At 39.8% G+C, this 22,149-nt stretch overlaps 1 protein-coding gene across 1 annotated transcript in view; it reads left to right on the top strand.

Moving 5' to 3' along the window:
* Nucleotides 1-22,149, top strand: part of DNAH14 (dynein axonemal heavy chain 14) — a 325,270-nt gene that overhangs the window by 46,565 nt on the left and 256,556 nt on the right. Inside the window, exons 10-12 of the mRNA XM_044916203.1 lie at nt 1,708-1,852; nt 5,496-5,627; nt 16,715-16,965. Coding sequence (XP_044772138.1) covers nt 1,708-1,852; nt 5,496-5,627; nt 16,715-16,965 — 528 coding nt within the window. The remainder of the gene's footprint in view (nt 1-1,707; nt 1,853-5,495; nt 5,628-16,714; nt 16,966-22,149) is intronic.

Below are 22,149 nucleotides of genomic sequence, written 5' to 3'. Positions count from 1 at the left end.
CCTCCCCCCCAGGGAAGGTGAAATTCCTGATTCCCTACTCCGCTTTCCCTGGAAACCCCCAGAGGAATGCTGGGGAAGCCTGGTTACCACTTGCCACAGGTGGAAGTCCACGCTGTCCACGTGGCCTTTGTGTCCTGTGGTATCTCGCTGGAGTAGAATGGTTATTGTTGATAATGTTCTGTCCTGCTCAGCTACCCCTTTCCTGATCCTGTAGCTGGACAGCAGGCACCTGTTGGTGTTTCCAGGTTGCTGGTTTCTCCAACTCCAAGCCTGGGATGGAGGAGGCACGAGAAAACCCAAGGACCCTAGTGCCATGTCATTCCTAGCCGGTCCGCCTTAGCTCCATGTCATTCCTAGCTGGTCCATCTCCTCTGCCTGTCAGGGTCGTCTTACGTTCCCTTCATGTATGATGTTCACAGTGTTTAGTTGTGCTCAGAGGGAAGTATGGTGAAAAGTACACTTGCTCCATTTTTCTAGAAGCCAGGACCTAGGTTTTAATAGATTTCTGTGGTGTATTTTTAATTACCAAGAAGTTCTATCTTGTGAGTAAAGTTTTGGAGAATGTAGTTAGTTTTCTGTTGTAATAGAATGGAATTTGTTGGTGAGTTCCTCATAGCCCCTATGCTTGAATAGTCATCAGATGATGCATTATTTTTCTCTTGTCAGATCTTACCATCACAATTCTAAATTTTTTCATGCTTTCCCCACTGTTCATTATTTTTATAATGCACCCTCCCTAGTTTCCTCATAGCTGTGTTAAAATATGCAAATAAAATCAATTATATTTTTTAAGGGAAGAAAAGAAAGCCTTAAACAGTGTTGAGTAATGTGAATTCATTACTGTGTGACTTTTGATCATCATTCTCTTATCAAGATTGGGTCTGATTTTTGTGGTGTTTCACTTTCTGGAATGTGCCATTTGTCTTTTGTGATCTCTTTTCCTCCCTGTACTAGATACTCGGGAATGTCATGAACCAATTCCACCTCTGTGAGTAGCTCAGGTTACGTGAGGTGTGTGTAGTGAGGAGGCCTTCTTTGAGACAGACAGCACAAGGCTTTGGGACAGGCAGCGAGAATAAAGGGCCCATGGAACTTAAGCTTCACTAGCCTCACGGTATATAAAGCTTTGGCCAGTAAAATGGGAAGCCAGGAAGGGGCTAATTTCTGATAATTATATTTTTTGTGTAAAATACAGAAATCAGCCATATAATCAGCCACCCCACAAGGAATCAGTGAAGGGCAGAAGACCCCCTGTTCTTTATACACTGTTGCACAGGGAAGTTTGCTTTTCTTGATCCAGTTTTTCTGGAGCCTTCTCTCTCCCATTCTGCTCCTTTCTCCCTCGGTCTGTCTTGTGTTGTTGGCAGTGGTCTGTCTCACCTTTGTGACCACGACCAGACAGTAGGAAGGGGTTGAGGAAAGAGAAGGGCCTGTCTTCTCTAGAATTTGGCTGGTTGGAGAATTTAAGAAACGTGTCACTGCCTACTATTTCAGAATTACTAGAACTCAGTGGCATAAACTCGTAACGTCATCCCTTGTCTCCCCTATTTTGTTCCTACTCAACGCACCCTGTACACAGCCTTGCTTTCAGCATTACCAGCCAAACAAACCTCATATGGATACAAAACAAATTATACTGGGTACCTCTAAATTCACTGTACTCATTTTTGAATGGGAGATAAGTCTGGAAATTCTTTTAACTTTCAGGTCGTTTTTGTACCGCCATCTTTTTTGGGCCGATGAGTTATTTCAAGGCTGTTTGCTTTATATAAAGGGACTTTGTGAAGATGCAGTTGATATCAAAAAAGGTAACGAACACGAAGACCATCCATCTGCCATATGCCTCATAAAGGTGGGTAGAAGTGCACTGCTGTACGCTAGTGTTTGTATATGGAAACCAGGAAGACAAATAGAGTTTTGAGTCAAAGGAATTCATACTGCTAGATCCATCAGTAAATGGTCACGATGCATGACTCATGTTCTAAAATACTCGCAAAGAACATTATTCCCTTGGATAGTCATTTTTAATAATTAACAACATTCCTTATACATAATTTCTTCCCTAAACTCAACCAAAGTCTGTTATGAGGTCTTTTCTCTATTTTCAAAACTCTAAATGTGTAATATCATTTATAAAGAATTATCTCAACTACAATTTATAGTTACCAGCTAGTCTCTCAATATAGCCTGTCAAGAAATTGTCATGAGTTACAACACAGAGGTTTTGGTTAAATTTATGAATTCATCTGTTCCACAATTCTAAGAAAGGGTGACCTTCTTAGTGGATGATTTAATTCAGTTTATATAGAATAGTTCTTTTAAAGAGGTTAAAGTACATAGAAGTGTATGTTTTAAGTGTTTAATATACAATTGAACAGGATTCCAGCAGCTTTTACTTCATTTACTCACTGAGTGAGGAAGGTACTGAAAAGTAAAATTGAATAGTAAAAGGATGTGGACAAGTTATAAATTTGATCATCAACTCAAAAATTGTGTTGACTATACACAATAAGTTTAATACTTATAAATCAGTAGCTTACTTTTAGAATTGATTATATACAGTGGCTGATACATGATAGATGCTTAATAAATAGTCTTTGAGTGAATAAATAATGAAGAAAGATGAATTAATCACTACAGATCAAGTACATTTTTTATAGTTATATTGAGATGAATGTTTCAAGAGGATTACCATTCAAGTTAAGGACACATTTCATAGAGGAGTATTTTTGATATGGTTTTATTCTAGAAGGAGATTGGTTGGGCAGCTGTATTAGATTGTTTTATGAGTGACTTAGGGGCAGAATTTATTGGTTAATGGTGGGCAGTAAGGCAGAGGAGACTTCGGACTATCTGTGAATGCCCATGCCTGCTGGATGGTAATGCTAACGGAGTGACCTTAGACCCTATCAGCTTCCCCCAGAATGTCAAGAGGAAGGGAACACAGCTTTCCAGACAATTTGTAAATATTTGTTAATTATTATATGCAAAGGAGATGATACAAACTAAAAATGAGTTACTGCTATTTTTAATTTGCTTACAGTTTATTGGAAGAGATAATTCTTTACATTTAAAAATGATTGCTAATTCCAGAGGTAGTCCCTCGGTTTTTCTGTTCATTGTAACTAGCCAGTTAGCAAAATATAAGGCAAGGGAGGTTTCCTGGCACACAATACCTGTAAAATACTTGTAAAATATTCTTGCCTCAGATATTCAGAGGAAGCAGTTAAAGTCAGGGCATGTTTCATGAAGGAAGCACATTATGAGCTAGGCCATGCTGGATTGGAATAGCCAGGCAGCAGAATGTGAGTAAAGCATTCAGTATGTTTTTTTTAAATTATGTTATGTTAATCACCATACATTACATCATTAGTTTTTGATGTAGTGTTCCATGATTCATTGTTTGCATATAACACCCAGTGCTCCATGTAGAACGTGTCCTCTTTTCAATATATGTTTGATATGAAAGTTAGGTTGGGTCTTGAATGTTGGGCCAAGAATAACAGAATAAGGGAGAAGTAGGAGCGGAACTTGGGCATTAGGGCTGGGGCACTCCTAGTGGGGGTTGTGAAGAAAGTTAGCAAGAATAGGAGTTTCTGAGATTGTCTGGAAAGACCAGGGCCAACTGGAGGGAGAACAGAGTTTCATAGCCAGGAGAACCTGAGATATAGAGGTCAGGAATCAGAAGGTGGCCACTTGTATGTTAGGACTGCTGGGGATGCAGGTACCAATGAGGATTGACAAGGAGGAGGCAGAGAGGATGAAGCAAGGGCAGGAGTGCAGACAAGGGACCGTTCAGAAGTTAGAGTGGAGTGCATGTGGGTGCCAGTGTTCTGCCGGGATGAACCGGCACTGTGCAGAGGGGCTGGGTGTCTGGAACTGTATGGCGCAGGGCACATGTGGATCATTGTATCCAGACCTTCCCTTTCAACTGAGAAACCAAGTCCTAGAGAGACAGTGATTTATCCAAAGCCACAGAACCAGCTAAAGAGTTGGGACTTGGGGTTCAAGAATGATTGCGTTGGGGGAGGCAGTATTTTGAAGGCTTAATAAAAATGTAAATTTGTATCCTACCCCTTTTGGAGAAAGTGTGGTGAGTGGTGCTAGTAATCTACACTTTTTGCAAGCCCGCTTGGTGATTTCCTATGCAGAGTAAACATTGAGAACTATCCTTTTTTTTTTTTTTTTTAAAGTAGGCTCCTCCTTGCCCAGTGTGGAGCCCAGTGTGGGGCTTGAATTCACAACCCTGAGATCAAGACCTGAGCTGAGATCAGGAGTCAGATGCTCAATCCACAGAACCATCCAGGCACCCTGAGACCTATTTTTTTTTAAAGATTTTATTTATTTATTTGACAGAGATAGTGAGAGAGAGCACAAGCACGGGGGGTAGGGGACAGTAGGGAGAGGGAGAAGCAGGCTCCCTGATGAGCAGAGAGCCTGATGTGGGGCTTGATCCCAGGACCCTGAGATCATGACCTGAGCTGAAGGCAGAGGCTTAACCGACTGAGCCATCCAGGCACCCCATATTCTTAACAATTAATGAAAGTTTCTGAACATGTTATTGTAGGAAAATCAATGTGATGTTGGTTTATGGGAAAAACTGAAAACAAGGAGATACAGAGTTAAAGAGATTGCTAATAGAGTGCTAGAATAATGCAGGTGTGAGCAAGGATGGCTTCAGGTAGGAGGTTAGCAGTGAGATCAGAAAGGAAGGGAGATTTTGAGACACATGTACTGGAAAAATCAGGACCTGGTAGCCAGATATGGGACCAGGAGAAGGAGAACACAAAGAAAGAGTTAATCCAGAATTTTAAGGCTAGAACAGCACTTTTCTATTTTTTTTTTGAGGGAAGTGTACATTTATAAAACATTGCAGTATAACTAGGGATAAAGATGTCTGCTATTTATTGATGAAAATGTATTTTGGCAAGAGAATTAACAGAATGTGGGAAAAATGAGAAAATTCTGAAAGAGGAAGAATGCTGGGCTATACGTTGTTTGTGTATGGCAGGGCTTGGTAGCATAGGAGTTGGAATTTCTCCAGGCCACATTTCGAATGAGCTCAGTAGAACATGCATGTCACTTGGATTATGTAATTTTAGCCTCTTTATCCCACATTTAGTGCTCGTGTTTTTAAGTCTTAACACATAATTGGGATTTCAAAGGTAAAAGCAATTCCTGGATTTGGTGGTTCCCCTGGGTTCATAGATATTTCAAAAATACATCGAGTTTTGAATTTTTCTGCTGAGGCTTAATCTTAGTTACAATTAAAACGAGAATGTATTTTTCTGTCTTTTATCAAGATTTAGTTTAACTACTGGTGTTTGGATTTGAAGAACGTGAAAAGCATTTGGTATATAAAGCATAATGTATACAAAAGGAAGGATAAAATATGCTCTTTATGACATGAAGGTGTGACCATAATACTTTATATCTCTTTTTTTTGTAATGAACTTTGACTTTGCAACACTCAACGTTTACTGTCATTTAAATAGCTGGATAGGTCTCGAACATATTCTCTAGATGAATTTTGTAAAGAACAGTTACAGCAAGCCACCCAGGCACTGAAGCAGCTTGAGGATATCAGAGATAAAGCTATTTCCGAAATCAAAAATACAGTTTTACAGGTAATTCTTTAATTATAGCCTCTCTTTTTATACATTTCTGGTGTATTGAGTAAAGCAGTTGCTCCAGCTTGCGTCTCTGGAAACAGTGCTGGAAATGGGCAGGTGGATTCGTCAGCTGACCAGCTAATGCCGCACATTTACTGGGTGCAGGGCATTTTCCAGGTGCTGTGTAGAGTGCAAATATTGATGTGTACAGGTGTATCCCCTGCTTTTTGAAAGTTCGTGTTACACCATGTTGCTTTTACAAAAGATCTATATTCGTACCTGTTTTTGCTAGCTAAGTGAAAGAAATCCAGAGAGCATTTTCACTTTTATGAAAAAAAGCCAGAAGCAGAAATAGCCTTCAGAGTCCATTTTGCAGCGAGCTGTTATGGGGCAACACCTGGAGCAGCGAGAGCCCCCCCCCCTCCCCCCCTGCCCCAGCTCCTGCCCTGGGACCCACATGCAGCATCTCAGCATCAGGCCACCAGAGCTTTGGGCTGTTATCTGTGAGCGAGCGTCTGTGCTTTTTCTTGACTTAGTTTGTGCATCCATTAGCAAGATATGTCCTACAGTATCAGAAAAGCCTAACAGAGGTTATTTTTGGGGGTCTGGGAATGCTCAAAAATTTTTCCTCTTTGCTTTATGCTATTTTGGCTTATGGAAGGTTTCATAGCAACTCTACTTTTGGATAGTGGGGGAAACCTGTAAGAGAGAGAGAGAGAGTGTGTGTGTGTGTGTAAATGCATGTATATGTATATTTACATATACACCTTCAAGATACCTCAAATTTAATCTGAGCTGACATATATAGGGAAATACAGTTTGTTACAAATTTCAGTATTTCTAAGATGAAAACTTATTGTTCAAGAGAAACATACCTAGATGAGACAAAACTTCCCTAAGGATTTTATAAAAAGGATTCAATAATACAATGAGCATTCTTACCTGAGATGCTGTGACTCATTTCACAGGGTTATTTTCTATAGCTTCCCTATATAGGGAATGACAACACATGGAAGCATGGTTCACAAATGCAGTTTGTAAGGGACTGATGCAGTGTCTCTTCTTATGGGCTTGCTGCCTCTCTCTGCTGGTTTGGCGGAATCCAGGTGGATATTTGAGGCTCTCTGGCGGAGTAGGTGGACTGGGTCTCCCTCAAACCATTTTCAGATGTTATTTCTCTGGAGAAGCAGGCCTCCCACAGGGCAGGGAGCCCGATGCGGGGCTCGATCCCAGGACCCTGGGATCACGACCCAAGCTGAAGGCAGACGCTTAACGACTGAGCCACCCAGGTGCCCCTCTGAATTAAACTTTTAATAAATACAGGGTAGCAGTGACTTCAAGGCTTTGCTTCTTGACAAGAAGATGAAGTGCAGCTGTTTCACATCAGTGAAAGAAGGATCTCTTTCCTCATTGTATTCCGAAGTCACCCTAACCTCCCTAAGCCCCAGCATATGGGACACAGTTTGGGCTCTGGGACAGTTTGGCCAAGGATCGTATAAATCGATATGTCTTAGGCCACTGAGATAGTTGTTACACATTCTAGTGTCTCCCATTCAGCATCACCAGGATCTGGTCATAAATATTTGTTAAGAGATTTCTATTTAAATAAATTTCAGATAAGAACCCATTAGACCCACATGCCAACCAACCCTGTTTTTGAAATCCACCAAAATTATTCACTCCACGGAAGTAAGCAGATTTAATAAAAATGGCAAGATCATAAAACTGAGAATGGGTGCAAACAAAAAGAGGATATGGGGAATGGAAGTATCAATAAAGTATTGCATTGCTTTTTCCTTCTTTAGGTGTTATCTCTCCAACAGAGACTTGTGCCCTATTTTGACATGGCTCTTTATTTTTTTAAATTCAAATTCAATTACCCAACATATAGTAGTTCATCATTAGTTTTTGGTGTAGTGTTCAGTGATTCATTAGTTGCGTATAACACCCAGTGCTCATCACATCATGTGCTCTTCTTGATGCCCCTTTCCACAACCCTCCCTTTCCACAACCCTCAGTTTGTTTCCCAGAGTCAAGAGTCTCTCATGGTTTGGCTCCCTCTCTGTTGACATGGCTCTTTAGCCAACGCATGGCTGAGTTGCTGGGTCCCATCCCGTGCAGCTACCCAAGGCAGGCAGCATTCCCCATTTCCAGACTAAGTGTAATTAGAAAGCACTTGACATTACCTCTACTATTTTGTTAGGGCATTTCATATTGAAATGCTAAGGACCATGATTATCAAGCTTTTGTGGGCAAGAGAATCACCTAGGAGGCTTGCTAAAACAAGGGGTCTCAGTTTCAGCCGCTATAGCTGGGGAGTTCACATTTCTAACAAGTCCCTAGGTGAAGCTTGATGCTGCTGGTCCTGGAACCACTGCTCTAGAATTCCTCCAGGAGAATTTTTTTTTTTTTTTTTTTAGATTTTACAGAGAGAGACACAGCAAGAGAGGGAACACAAGCAGGGGGAGTGGGAGAGGGAGAGGCAGGCTTCCCACTGAGCAGGGAGCCTGATGTGGGGCTCGAACCCAGGACCCTGGGACCATGACCTGAGCCAAAGGCAGACGCTTAACGACTGAGCCACCCAGGCGCCCCCTTCCAGGAGAATATTGACCGTTTATTTAAATGTTCAGACTCAAACTTGAAATGTGAATTGAATACACTCTAAGATTGTATTTATTTCTCACTGTAAATTTCCCTGAGCTCGGTAGAAGCATTGATTTCAAGAGAGCTTCAGAGCTATCTGTTGGAAATAAAGTCACAATTTCAAAGGTAGATTTTAACAAATAATGAATCATGCTTTAAGTTTCAATGGCTGTACCCTTTAAGAATTTGAATTATTAAGCATTTGTCCTATGAATTTGACTTGCCAGGAAGTTTCACCACTCAGAATTTTTTGAAATGATGGACACTTCCATCATGTCACAGAATTACTACTACTTTTTTTGCAGTGAGAATATTTAAAGCAAAGGAAACCATCAACAAAATGAAAAGGCAACCTATTGAATGGGAGAAAATATTTGCAAACGATGTATCTGAAAAGGGGTTAATATCCAAAATATATAAAGAACTTGTACAACTCAACACCAAAGCCCCCAAATAATCCAATTAAAAAATGGACAGGGGACCTGAATAGGCATTTTTCCCAAAGAAGACATAGAGATGGCCCATAGACCTATGAATGCTCAAATCACTCATCCTCAGTGAAATGCAAATCAAAGCCACAATGAGGTATCACCTCACACCTGTCAGAATGGCTAATATCAAAAAGACAAGAAATAACAGTGTTGGCAAGGATATGGAGAAAAAGGGAACCTCTGTTGGTGGGAATATAAATTGTGGTGCAATCACTATGGAAAACAGTAGGGAGGTAAATTAAGAATAAAAATACCATATGATTCAGTAATTCCACTACTGGGTTATTTACCCAAAGAAAATGAAAACACTAATTTGAAAAGATATATGCACACCTGTGTTTACTGCAGCATTATTTATAACTGTGAATATATGGAAGCAACCTAAATGTTGGATGATAGATGAATGAATAAAGGGGTGGTACATATATGCAATGAAATATTACTCAGCCATAGAAAAGAATGGCATCTTACCATTTGCAACAACATGGATTAGACCCAGAGGGTATTATGCTAAGTGAAATAAGAGACAAATACTGTATGGTTTCATTTATATGTTCAGTCTGAAAAAAGATGAACAAACACAACAGATTCAAAAATAGAACAATCTAGTGGTTGCCAGAGGGAAGGGGCTTTGGGAATAGGCAAAATAGGTGAAGGGGATTAAAAGGTACAAATTTGGAGATGAAAAGTATAGCATAGGGAATATATGTTGTAATAATGTTGTATGGTGACAGATGGTAAGAACATTTATTGTGGTGAGCATAGTATATTGTATAGAATTGTCAAATCCTACATGGTATACCAGAGACTAATATAACATTGTACATCAGCTGTACCTTGATTTTTAAAAATTGCAGCTTTCAGTGGGTGGATCTTTGACCTTCTTGGTTACCGATATTCCTAAGTATTTTATTGTTTTGAGGCTATTAAGAATGGGATTGTTTTCTTTATTTCTTTTTCAGATTTTTTGTTGTTACAGAAATGCAACTGATTTCTGTATCTTGATTATTAGTTTTAGGATATTTTTGACGAATCCTTTAGAATTTTCTGTGTATAAGATTATATCATCTGAAAAGAAAGACAATTTTACTTCTTTTTTTCTGATTCGGATAACTTTTGTTTCTTTTTCTTGCCTGATTACTCTTGCTGGGCTTCCAGTACTATGTTTAATAGGAGTGGAGAGAGTAGGCACCCTTGTCTTGTTTCTGATCTTAGAGGAAAAGCTTCCAACTTTTCACCATTGAGTATGATGATGTTAGCTGTGAACTTGTCATATATGGTCCTTATTATGTTGAGGTATGTTCCTTCTCTACCCAATTTGTTGAACATTTTTATCATCAGAGAATGTTGTATATTTTGTCACATGCTTTTTCTGCATCTGTTGAGGTGATCATGTGATTTTTATCCTTCAGTTAATGGGATGTATCTTATTTTCTGATTTGTGTATATTGAACTATCCTTGCATCCCAGAGATATATCCTGCCTGATTATATTTTATAATCCTTTTAATGTGCTGTTGAATTTGGTTTGCTAGTATTTTGTGGAGAACTTTTGCATCTATATTCACCAGGGATATTGGTCTGTAGTTTTCTTGTGGTGTTCTTATCTAGCTTTGGTATCAGACTAATGCTGTAAAATGAGTTTGGGGGGTGTGCCCTCTTCAGGGTTTTTGGAAGAGTTTAAACAAGATTGGCATTAATTCTTCATTAATGTTTGGTAGAATTCACCAAGGAAACTGAATAGTCATGGATTCTTCTTTTTTGGGAAGTTTTTGATTACTGATTTAGTGTCCTTGATTGTTATTTGTGCTTCCTGATTCAGACTTGGTAGGTTCTATGTTTCTAGTAAATTATCTATTTCTTCTAGGTTAACCAATTTGTTGGTATATAACTGTTCATAGTCATCTCTTTTGATCAGAGAATTCAATCCATTTTTATTTAGAATAATTATTGATAGGTAAGGACTTACTAATGCCTTCTTATTGTTCTCTGGTTGTTTTGTAGTTCCCTGTTCCTTTCTTCTTCTCTTGATGCTTTCCATTGTGAATTGATGATTTTCCAGAGTGCTGTGCTTCAATTCTCTTTATATTTTGTGAATCTCTTACAGCTTTTTGCTGTGTGGTTACTATGAGGCTAGCTATCACAATCTATTTTACACTGATAATTTTGATCACAACAAAACTACCATTTTATTCTCCCCCCTTTTATGTTTTTAATGACATAATTTACCTCTCTCTATATTGTATTTCCATTAACATTAATGTTAGTGGAGCTGTAGTTCTTTTTAATACTCTCGTTCTTTAACCTTTACATAGAGGTCAGTGGTTAATAGCCCACCATATTACATTTTTAGAGTATTCCAAGTCTGACTATATTTTTTCCTTTATCACTGTGTTGTATATTTTCATGTTACTACCTAGCACCTTTTCATTTCAGCTTGAACACTACTTTCCGTCATTTCTTGTAGGGCAAGTCTAGTGGTAAGAAATTCCTTCAGCTCTTGTTTGTCTGGGAAAGCCTTTATTGCTCCTTCATTTCTGAAGGGCAGTTTTGCCACATAAGGTATGCTTCATTGGCAATATTTTCCCCAGCTCTTTGAGTATATCTTCCTACTCTCTCCAGGGCCATAAAGTTTCTACTTAGAAATCTGCTGATGGCCTTATGGCAATTCCCTTGTAAGTTATAAGCTTTTTTTCCCACCCACTCTCTTGCTGCTAAGATTCTGTCCTTGTCTTTGATTTTTGACAGTTTTATTATGTGTCCTGGAGAGGATCTCTTTGATTTTTGTTTACTGGCTTGTGAGTTTCATGAACTTGGATACACAAGTCTCTCTTCAGATTTGGGAAGTTCTCATTTTCTTTACAAAATTTCTTTTCTGTCCTTCTCCCCCCCCCCCCCACCTTTCCTTCTTGGACCTTCAATAATTTGAAAATTGGTTCTTTTCTTGGTATCCTATAGATTATTTGGCTTTCTTCACTCTTTTTCACTCATTTTTCTTTTATCTCTGGTTGGATAATATCAATTTATCTGTCTTGCAGTTCACTTATTTTTTTTTTATGCTGTGTGAAGTCTGTTGTTGAAGCTCTCTGTTGAATTCTTCATTCAGTTACTATATTATTATCAGTTACTGTACTATATGTTTAGCTCCAAATACCTGCTTGTTTCTTTTTTACATTTTTTGTCTCTTTTTGAGCATCTCATTTTGTTTGTATTGTTTTCCTGATATCATTAAATTGTTTACTTGTGTTCTTTTCTTATAGATCTCTGAACATCTTTTTTTTAAAGGTTTTGGTTAAATTCTAGTTAGTTAACATATAGTGTAATACTGGTTTCAGGAGTAGAATTTAGTGATTCATCACTTACCTATAACACCCAGTGCTCATCACAAGTGCCCTCCTTAACACCCACCACCCATCCCCCCACCCATTTCCCTCCATCAACCCTCAGTTTTTTCTCTATAGTTATGAGTCTCTTTATGGTTTGCCTCCCTCTCTCTTTTTTTTTTCCCTTCCCCTATGTTCATCTGTTATTTCTTAAATTCCACATATGACTGAAATCACAGTATTTCTCTGACTGACTTATTTTGCTTAGCATAATACACTCTAGCTCCATCCACATCGTTGCAAATGGCAAGATTTCATTCCTTTTGATGGCTGAGTAATAGTCCATTGTGTATATATACACCACATCTTCTTTATCCATTCATCTGTCAATGGACATCTGAGCTCTTTCCATAATTTGGCTGTTGTTGATAATGCTGCTATAAACATTGGGGTGCAGGTGCCCCTTCAAATCAGTACTTTTTTATCCTTTGAGTAAATACCTAGTAGTGAAATTACTGGGTCATAGGGTAGTTCTGTTTTAACTTTTTGAGGAACCTCCATACTGTTTTCCAGAGTGGCTGCACCAGTTTGCATTCCCACCCACAGTGTCAGAGGGTTCCCCTTTCTCTGCATCTTCGCCAACATCTCTTGTTTCTCGTATTTTTTATTTAGCCATTCTGACAGGTATGAGGTGCTATCATCTCATTGTGATTTTGATTTGTATTTCCCTGATGATGAGTGATGTTGAGCATCTTTTCATGTGTCTGTTGGCCATCTGGATGTCTTCTTTGGAAAAATGTCTATGCGTGTCTTCTGCCCATTTCTTAACTGGATTTTTATTTTTTGGGTGTTGAGTTTAATAAGTTCTTTACAGATTTTGGATACTAACCCTTCATCAGATATGTCATTTGCAAATATCTTCTCCCATTCTGTAGGTTACCTTTTAGTTTTGTTGATTGTTTCCTTTGCTGTGCAGAAGCTTTTTATCTTGACAAAGTCCCACTAGTTCATTTTTGCTTTTGTTTCCCTTGCTTTTGGAGACGTGTCTAGCAAGAAGTTGCTGTGGTCGAGGCTGAAGAGGTTGCTGCCTGTGTTTTTCTCTAGGATTTTGATTCCTGTCTCACATTTAGGTCTTTGATCCGTTTTGAATTTACTTATGTGTATGGTGTAAGAAAGTGGTCCAGTTTCATTGTTTTGCATGTCTTGTTTTCCCAACACCATTTGTTGAAGAGACGGTCTTTTCTTCTATCGGATGTTCTTTCCTGCTTTGTCAAAGATTAATTGACCATAGAGTTGAGGGTCCATTTCTGGGTTCTCTATTCTGTTGCATTGATCTGTGTCTGTTTTTGTCTCTGAGCATCTTTAGAACAATTAATTTGAATTCTTTGTTGGAAATTCCTGGATATCCATTTCTTTGGGGTCAGTGACTGAGTTTTACTTTGGTAGAATCATGTTTCCCTGATTTTCATGATCCCATAGCCTTGCAAAGGTGTCTGTGCATTTGAAGAAGGAGTCACATCTTCCAGACACTATGACCTGACTTTGATAAGGGAAGAATTTCGCCTGCAGGTGGGGCATGCTGGAGCATCTTGGGTCTTGGCGCTAGCGGTGCAGGGTGCCAAATGTGGGGCTGTGTAACTGCACCAGGTCCTGGGGCATCATGATGTCTCTTTGCTCAGGCCTCTGGGGACCAGAGCTTTGACAGCTGTGAGGTTCTTCGTAAGTATTCTGGAGGTCTGCAGTGGCTGTAAGGATTTTCAGTAGTGGCTCCAGGTCCAGGGGCTCGGGACCAAGGCAGACAGTGGTGGTGGCCGGAACTGGTGGGGTGTACACACTTGGCTGTTCGGGTCATCTGCAGGTTTCTCTATAGTGGCAGGGGCTGGTTGGAGACACACCCATTGGTGAGGGTCAGGGTAAGCAGCAAGGGCCAGGCCAACTGTGGGTGCACGGGTGTCAGCATGTTCTCCTGTGGCTGCTGGGTCACACCACAGGGGCATGGCATTCAAGGCCAGTGACAGGTGTCAGGCCAGCAGCATGCAAATGCACCTGAAGAAATAGCCTGAGCATGTGCATGGTGGGGCTCAGTGATGGGGCTCTAGGCTGGTGTCTTGTACTCATGCACCCACAGAAACCTGGGCTGGCTGACAGTGTGGGGTCGGGGAGGGGAGGGGATGGAGAGGGACTTAGGCAGCGGGCATCAGTGAATACAAATACCTGCCTGTCAAAAGCTAGTGAAATTGGCTGGGGGTCTGTGGCAGCTGTGCTGGCTACTGATTCCTTCTTCAGTGGCAAAAGTTGCCGTGTTTGTGTGTTGAGCAGGTCACTGTGAACGGGGATCACTCCCGCTGCATGGCTGCTATTAGCAGTCCATGTTTTTCTTCCTTGTTCAAGCCATCTCTGTCCATCTCAGCTTTGCTGGTCTGGGCAGGGTGAAATCGAAGTGGGACCTTTGTTCAGTGCCCCAAAGCCTGGGGAAGCTGGTTGCTCACTCTGCTCTTCCTTTCCTGATGAGAGAGGGGACTCTTTCTAGCTGGGAAGTTTCCTCTTGGCACTGAGCAGTTCCAGCTGGGGATGGGAGGAAGTGGGCAAATTGAAGCTGTCTTCCTTCTCTTTTTGCGTGGTTATTCTCAGGATTTTTGTTTCACAGTGTTGCTGAAGTTTCCTCAGTGGACTCCAGAGTTCTCCCAGAGCTGTTTTTGTTCACGGACACCTGTCTTACTTGTAGATCTTTGCTGGGGGCAGAGGCAGGGCTTCCCTACAGTGCCATTTGGGTGAATTTTTAAAACTGAAATGTGTGAGTCCTCAGTGGCCAGACCCTAGGCAGCACACTAGAATCAGCTGGTGGGGTGGGATGGGGGGCTCTTAGTAAATATTGATCTCTGGGACCACCCTAGACTAATTAAATCAGAGTTTCTGAGGATGGAGCCTCTGCCAGCAGTGAAAAAGCTCCTCAGGTGAATCTAAAGTGCAGCTACTTTAAAAGGTGTTCTGGGCAATGTTGGGGACTGCCCAGACACAGCACAGGCGTAGAACTGATGAAATGAAAACCGAAACCCACCATCAGGATGTGAACCTAGAGTCAGACTTGAGATATGCCTGACCCAAAATATAGCCTGTGATGCTAGAGACTATCTACCTATCTGCCTATCGGTGTCAGAATCTCCATTAACCTCAGAATGTGCAATAAAAAGGCCAGCATTACCAGGCTTACTACTGTATACTTTTATATTGATACAGTTATTAAGCTATTTAAAATTCCTTTAGTACCAATGCTAAAAATCTTTATTTTGAATAGTTAATAGACTCTCCCTCACCATTTTACCAGTTAAAATGCATTTTGCAGATAAAGTTTTCAAATCATGTGGCCACTCCTGGAAAAACATGACCTTTTCAATAAAAACATAACCTATTAATAAAGTCAGTATTTCATTTGTCAGGCCCAGCATAGCTGTGCCCATAATTGGTATATGAGTTATCTTGTTTTTTTTTTTTAGCCCAATTTCTACAAGCATCTGTTGTATTAGTAAAGAACTACATCACCATGGTAAACCATTCCTCCAGAGAGTCAACCAGTACTGGAAAAAACTTGCCAAATTGATAATCAACTGACCTAATTCATTTTAAAAAGAAAGAAAAATACAAATGAAAAAAAAAAGAAACATGAAGAGAGGCAACATAAATGCAACTGTGTTTTTAAAAATTAGAATCGGGGCACCTGGGTGGCTCAGATGGTTAAGCGTCTGCCTTCAGCTCAGGTCATGATCCTGGGGTCTTGGGATCGAGTCCTGCGTCGGGCTCTCTGCTCAGCAGGGAGTCTGCTTCTCCCTCTGCCTCTGCCTGCCGCTTCCCCTGCTTGTACTCGTGCTCTCTCTCTAATAAAAAATTTAAAATCTTTAAAAAAATTAGAATACAATTTGGAAAGGACTATCAAGCATTTAAGTATCAATGGAGCAAAAAATAAAAAGAACAACCAATAGGTGAACAAATACTGGAAATATTTTTAGAATTTTAAAGGTCCATCAATAATTTAAAAAAATGTTTATGTGTCTAAAAAGAAACATTTGACCAACTTTGAGATTATTTTAGAGGACACAATTTAGAAGTTTTGGTGGTACTAGTAGTACTGATTTTATTCCCCAGTAACATACTAAGTCAATTGTCTTAAGAGCTACATTGTTTAAAGGATAAAACTCTGACATCAGATTTGATGAACTTAAATTTTTTCTTAATTCTGTATTATGTATTCTATAAGTGTTAAAAACAAACAAAGTAATTGGTATAGCCTAGCATAAGGGAGGCTGCATTGGACTGGATTTTAGGATACCTATTATTTACACTTGACTCTCCCCCCATTGGTAGCTCTACTCCCAATGGTATACTTGAGGAGGGTCCCTCTGTGTAGGAATGCTTAGATAACCATTAGTATGTACTTCCTGTTTGAGTTCCATAAACTCATCTGCTTATAAGTGAGACCCCAAACTTCATAGGCTTCTTTTTTGTCTGCTGTTTAAATACAGTGCATAAAGTTTTCCAGGCATAAAGTTTTCATGAAAATTGTCATAATAATGTTTAGTTGCAGTGTTGTAATCATGCTATATTAACATAGGAAATTATCACTTGTTTCTCAATTGTTTATTGAACTGTAGGTGGCAGAAAAGAAAGAAATTAAAGAATATTTTGAGTCAAACGTCTCTGAAGATGACACAGTACATTTCAAGCTGCCTAAATATCGATGTTTATTAGAAACAATTTTGAGGTTTCTGCTACTGGTTGACTACATATTTCAGGAACTCATCCGTCAACTAATGAATACTGCAATCACACTACTTTTGGAATTATTTAATAATTCTGCTAGAATGCCATTTTCAATGGAAAAAAGGAATGAAGATCTCATTAAGTAAATCACAATTTTTTGACTTATAAAAGGAATTTATGATCATAATGTAATATATTGTCATTTATGAAGGAAATATCCAATAATTTAAGCTAGAATTTGAAAATTCTCCTCATAGCAAATTATATGTACTCAGTTTTTGCAATTATCTGAGCTTCTTATCTGGTAATACTTTCATTAATAGTATGCATAAAATATAAGAAAATTTCCTTCCCCCCCTAAAAATATTCTGCATAGGCTAGATTGCTATGTGAAGTATATGATACCCAGTGAAATTTGAAATTCAGATAATGAATAATATCTCAGTGTAAGTATGTCCCAGATATTACCTATACTAAAAATTATTGGAATTCAGTTTTAATTTGGTGTTCTGTATTAATTTGCTAAATCTGGCAATCCTATGTATAGGTATGCTGTATCTTCAAAGTTCAGAACTAGTTTTTTTTTAATTTAATTTTATTTTATTATGTTAAGTACATCATTAGTTTTTGATGTAGTGTTCCATGATTCATGGTTTTCGTACAACACCCAGTGCTCCATGCAATACATGTCCTCCTTAATAACCCATCTCCCCACCCCTCTCCCCTCTAAAACCCTCAGTTTGTTTCTCTGAGTCCAGAGTCTCTCATGGTTCATCTCCCCCTCCAATTTCCCCCCCTTCATTTTTCCCTAATGTCCTCCATACTATTCCTTATGTTCCACAAATAAGTGAGACCATATGATAATTGACTTTCTCTGCTTGACTTATTTCACTGAGCATAATCCCTCCAGTCCCATCACATGTTTTTTATTTTTTTTAAAAAGATTTTATTTATTTATTTGACAGAGAGAGAGATAACGAGAGCAGGAACAGAAGCAGAGGAGTGGGAGAGGGAGAAGCGGGCTTCCCGCTGAGCAGGGAGCCCGATGCGGGGCTCGATCCCAGGACCCTGGGATCATGACCTGAACCGAAGGCAGACGCTTAACGACTGAGCCACCCAGGCGCCCCCAGTCCCATCCATGTTGATGTAAAAGTTGGGTATTTATCCTTTCTGATGGCTGGGTAATATTCAGAACTAGTTCTTAAAAAATCATTTGTAAGAATGATTCTGGAAGTAGCCAGCCACAGGTTCAATTGGAATTTGAGGCAATTCCAAGTATCTGTTGAAAACCAAATATTTTTACCTTTAAAAAAAAAAATTATTGGGACACCTGGGTGGCTCAGTCATTAAGTGTCTGCCTTCGGCTCAGGTCATGATCCCAGGGTCCTGGGATCGAGCCCTGCTCTCACTGTGTCTGTCGCTGTCAAATAAATAAAATCTTAAAAAAAAATTATTTGAGAGAGAGAGAGAGAATGTGTGCACACTCACAGAGAGGGAGAAGCAGACTCCGACCCAGCAGAGAGCCTGATATGGGGCTCCATCCCAGGACCCTGAGATCATGACCCAAACTGAAGTCAGACACTTAACCACCTGAGCCACCCAGGTGCCCCCTATTTTCACCTTCTATTTAAATACTACTGTTAATACTTTTTTCTTATTTACCACAACTGGATCTATTGCTGTAATTTGTAAACCATGGAATATGAATTGACATTGTAGAATGCTTTATGTTCAAACTGTCAAAATGTAGGAATATCATTTTAAGTCAAATCAGAGTTTCAGTATCATAACTAGAGAGTGAAAAATAAATTCATAAAATTTTGAAGAATCTTGAAGATAATATACTGTTTCTCTAATTTGTTATTGAATCCAACAGAGCTTAAATCACTTTTCTAAGGCCTCATAAGTACTTTGAGTCAGTGCTAGGACTTTAACCTATATAAGAGCACAACTATTTAGTAATAGCACATTATAATTTTATTTCTCCTAAAACTACAGTGTGTGTTTGTGTGTTTAGAAGTTTTTAATTTTGAACATAATTTTTTAAAAGATATTATTATAGTTAATTCATCATATAATAGAAAATTTGGAAAACAGAAATTACCCTAATTCATCACTTAAATACAATGTCTTATTATTTTGGTATAATTTTTTCTAGACTTTTCCTATGTATTTTTCTGTTGTAATCCTAGTGTACTATTTCATAGTTCATTTAAAAAATATAACATGTCTCATACATATATATATTAACGTTATAGGAGGAATACGTGTATAGTGGTTCAAGTACATGTGTTTTTGGAGTCATACTGTCTGGGTTTTAATCCCTGTTTCATCTCTGACATGTTGTGTGACTTAGGTTAGCTAGTAATAGTAAGCTAGGAGACATAAATTCTTTAGACTTCAGTTTCCTCACCTGAGACTAGAGATAACAATAGTAACTATGTCATAATGTTGTTTGAGAATAAACAGAGTAAATGCCTGCTAAGTAGGAGCTATCATTATTTAATCTGTTTCCATTGACTTCTTAACAGTATTGGTTTGTATTTCCATAATGACTAATGATGTTGTACATCCTTTCATATGATTATTGGCTGTTTGTATATCTTCTCTGAAGAAATGTCTTTTCATGTCCTTTGTCCATTTTTAAATTGTGTTGTCTTTTTATTGTTAAGTTCTCAAGAGTTTTTTTTTTTAAGATTTTATTTATTTATTTGACAGAGAGAGCGAGAGAGCACAAGCAGGGGGAGCAAGAGAAGGAGAGGGAGGAGCAGGCTCCCTGCTGAGCAGGGAGCCCGATGTGGGGCTCGATCCCAGGACCCTGGGATCATGACCTGAGCTGAAGGCAGACGCTTAACCATCTGAGCCACCCAGGAGCCCCTAGTTCTCAAGAGTTTTTAAAATATGTTTTGGGTACAAGAACCCTATTATTACCAAATAATAGATTATTTGCAAACATTTTCTCCCATTCTCTGGGTCATCTTTCCACTTTCTTGATAGTATCCTTTGGAGCAAAAGTATTTAGTTTTGAAAAAGGCCAATTTATTTTTCCTCTGATTGTACTTTAAGTATTGCCTAATGCAAGGTCATGAAGATTGATACCTATGTTCTAAGATTTTCAGTTTTAGCTCCTACATTTAGATCTTTGATCCATTTTGTTTTAATTTTTGTATACAGTATGAGATAAGGGTGTAAATTCATTTTTTTTTCCTATATGGATGTCCAATTGTCCCAGCACTACTTGTTAATAAGACTGTTCTTTCTCCATTTAATTGTCTTGGCACTCTTTTTGACAGTGAGTTGACCATAGATGTATGGGTTTATTTTTGGACTCTAAATTTCATTCAGTTGATCTATATGTCTATCCTTATGCTAGTACCACACTGTCTTGATTACTGTAGCTTTGTAGTAAGTTTTGAAATTGGAAAGTGTGAATCTTCCAACATTGTTCCTTTTCAACACGGTTTTGGCTCTTCTGGCTCCCTTGGTTTACATATGAATTATAAAATAAGATTGCCAATTTCTGCAAAAAAAAAAAGCAGCTGGAACTTATATAGGGATTGCAATGAATCTGTGGATAAATATGGGGAGCATTTCCATTTTTATAGTATAAAGTTTTCCAATCCATGAATGTGAGATTGTCTTGCCATTTATACAGGTAGTCTAATTTCTTTCGGTGGTCTTTTGTTTTTCAGTGTGTATGTTATGCTTCTTTTATTTATTCTTTTTTTAATTGTTTTTATTATATTATGTTAATTACCATACATTACATCATTACTTTTTGATGTAGTGTTCCATGATACATTGTTTGCGTATAACACCCAGTGCTCCATTCAATACATGCCCTCCTTAATACCCATCACCAGGCTAACCCATCCCTCCACCCCCCTCCCCTCTAGAACCCTCAGTTTGTTTCTCAGAGTCCATAGTCTCTCATGGTTCATCTCCCCCTCCAATTTCGCCCCCTTCATTTTTCCCTTCCTACTATCTTCTTCTTCTTCTTCTTCTTCTTCTTCTTCTTTTTAACATATAATGTATTATTTGTTTCAGAGGTACAGGTCTGTGATTCAACAGTTTTAACACAATTCACAGCGCTCACCATAGCACATACCCTCCCCAATGTCCATCACCCAGCCACCCCATGCCTCCCACTGCCCACCACTCTAGCAAACCTCAGTTTGTTTCCTGAGATTAAGAATTCCTCATATCAGGAGGGGGGGAAAGATAGCGGAGGAGTAGGGGACCCTATTTCAACTGGTCCCTGGAATTGAGCTGGATATATACCAGACCACTCTGAGCACCCACAAAACCAGCCTGAGATGTAAGAAGATCTGGATCTCTACAAACAGAATATTGCAGGCGGTTGGTTTGGAGGTATGAAGCAGGGAGCCGTGATTCCACGGGCAGACATCGGAGGATAAATGGCAGTGGGAGGGTGCCTGGCCATGGGGATCCTACACCGCTGGTGGGCGACAGCCTCGCGCGCTGCGGACGGGGCGCACACTCGCAGACTGGTAGCGGCGGGGAAAGGACTTTAGGGCAGCACCTGGGGTGGAAACCCAGAGCGGCGGCGTCGCGCCTGCGAACTGCAGCCCCCAGGACGGAAACCCGGAGCGGCAGGGTCGTGCGCGTGTGAACTGGGAGCGGCTGGCGGTTTTAGAAGCACAAAGGGCAGAGACGTGCTCCGACAGGACTGGGAGCGCTGTGGAGGGGTGCACAACCCAGGACGCTGCAGTTTATAGCAGCATGGACAGAAACGGAGATGGTGTGGCCTTGAGAGCTCACTGAAGAACAGACTGCGATCTCTCTGCTCTGAGGCAGAGGGTTGGAAACGGTCTCTTCTGCTCTGACTCGTGGAAGAGACGCCGCCAGGGAAAGCCGCCAGAGAACAAAAGCCCTCAAAACTGATTCCCACTGAGCCCATCCCCTGCCACAGGGGCGCAGGGCAACTCCGCCTAAACAGGGTTGCCTGAGTAACAGCATGGCAGGCCCCTCCCACAGAAGACAGGCTGGGAAAACAAGAGGCCAGCAACCCTAAGGCCCCAAGAAAACAGGTGCATCTTGCTTGGGTCCTGGTCAATAATTTGGACTCTATACATTCCCTCAAACACCCATCAACAGAATGACTAGGAGGAGGAGCTCCCAAAACAGAAAAGACTCAGAGATTATGACTTATGCTGCAGATTTACAAATGGATGCAGATATAACCAAGATGTCGGAGATGGAATTCAGGCTAGCAATTGTGAAGACAATGGCTAGAATGGAGAAATCAATTAATGGCAACATAGAGTCTCTAAGGGCAGAAATAAAAGGTGAATTGGCAGAACTT

Source organism: Neomonachus schauinslandi, chromosome 6, assembly GCF_002201575.2.
Source record: "Neomonachus schauinslandi chromosome 6, ASM220157v2, whole genome shotgun sequence".
In the NCBI taxonomy this organism is placed as follows: Eukaryota; Metazoa; Chordata; class Mammalia; order Carnivora; family Phocidae; genus Neomonachus; species Neomonachus schauinslandi.
This window is presented reverse-complemented; position numbering and strand designations above follow the sequence as displayed.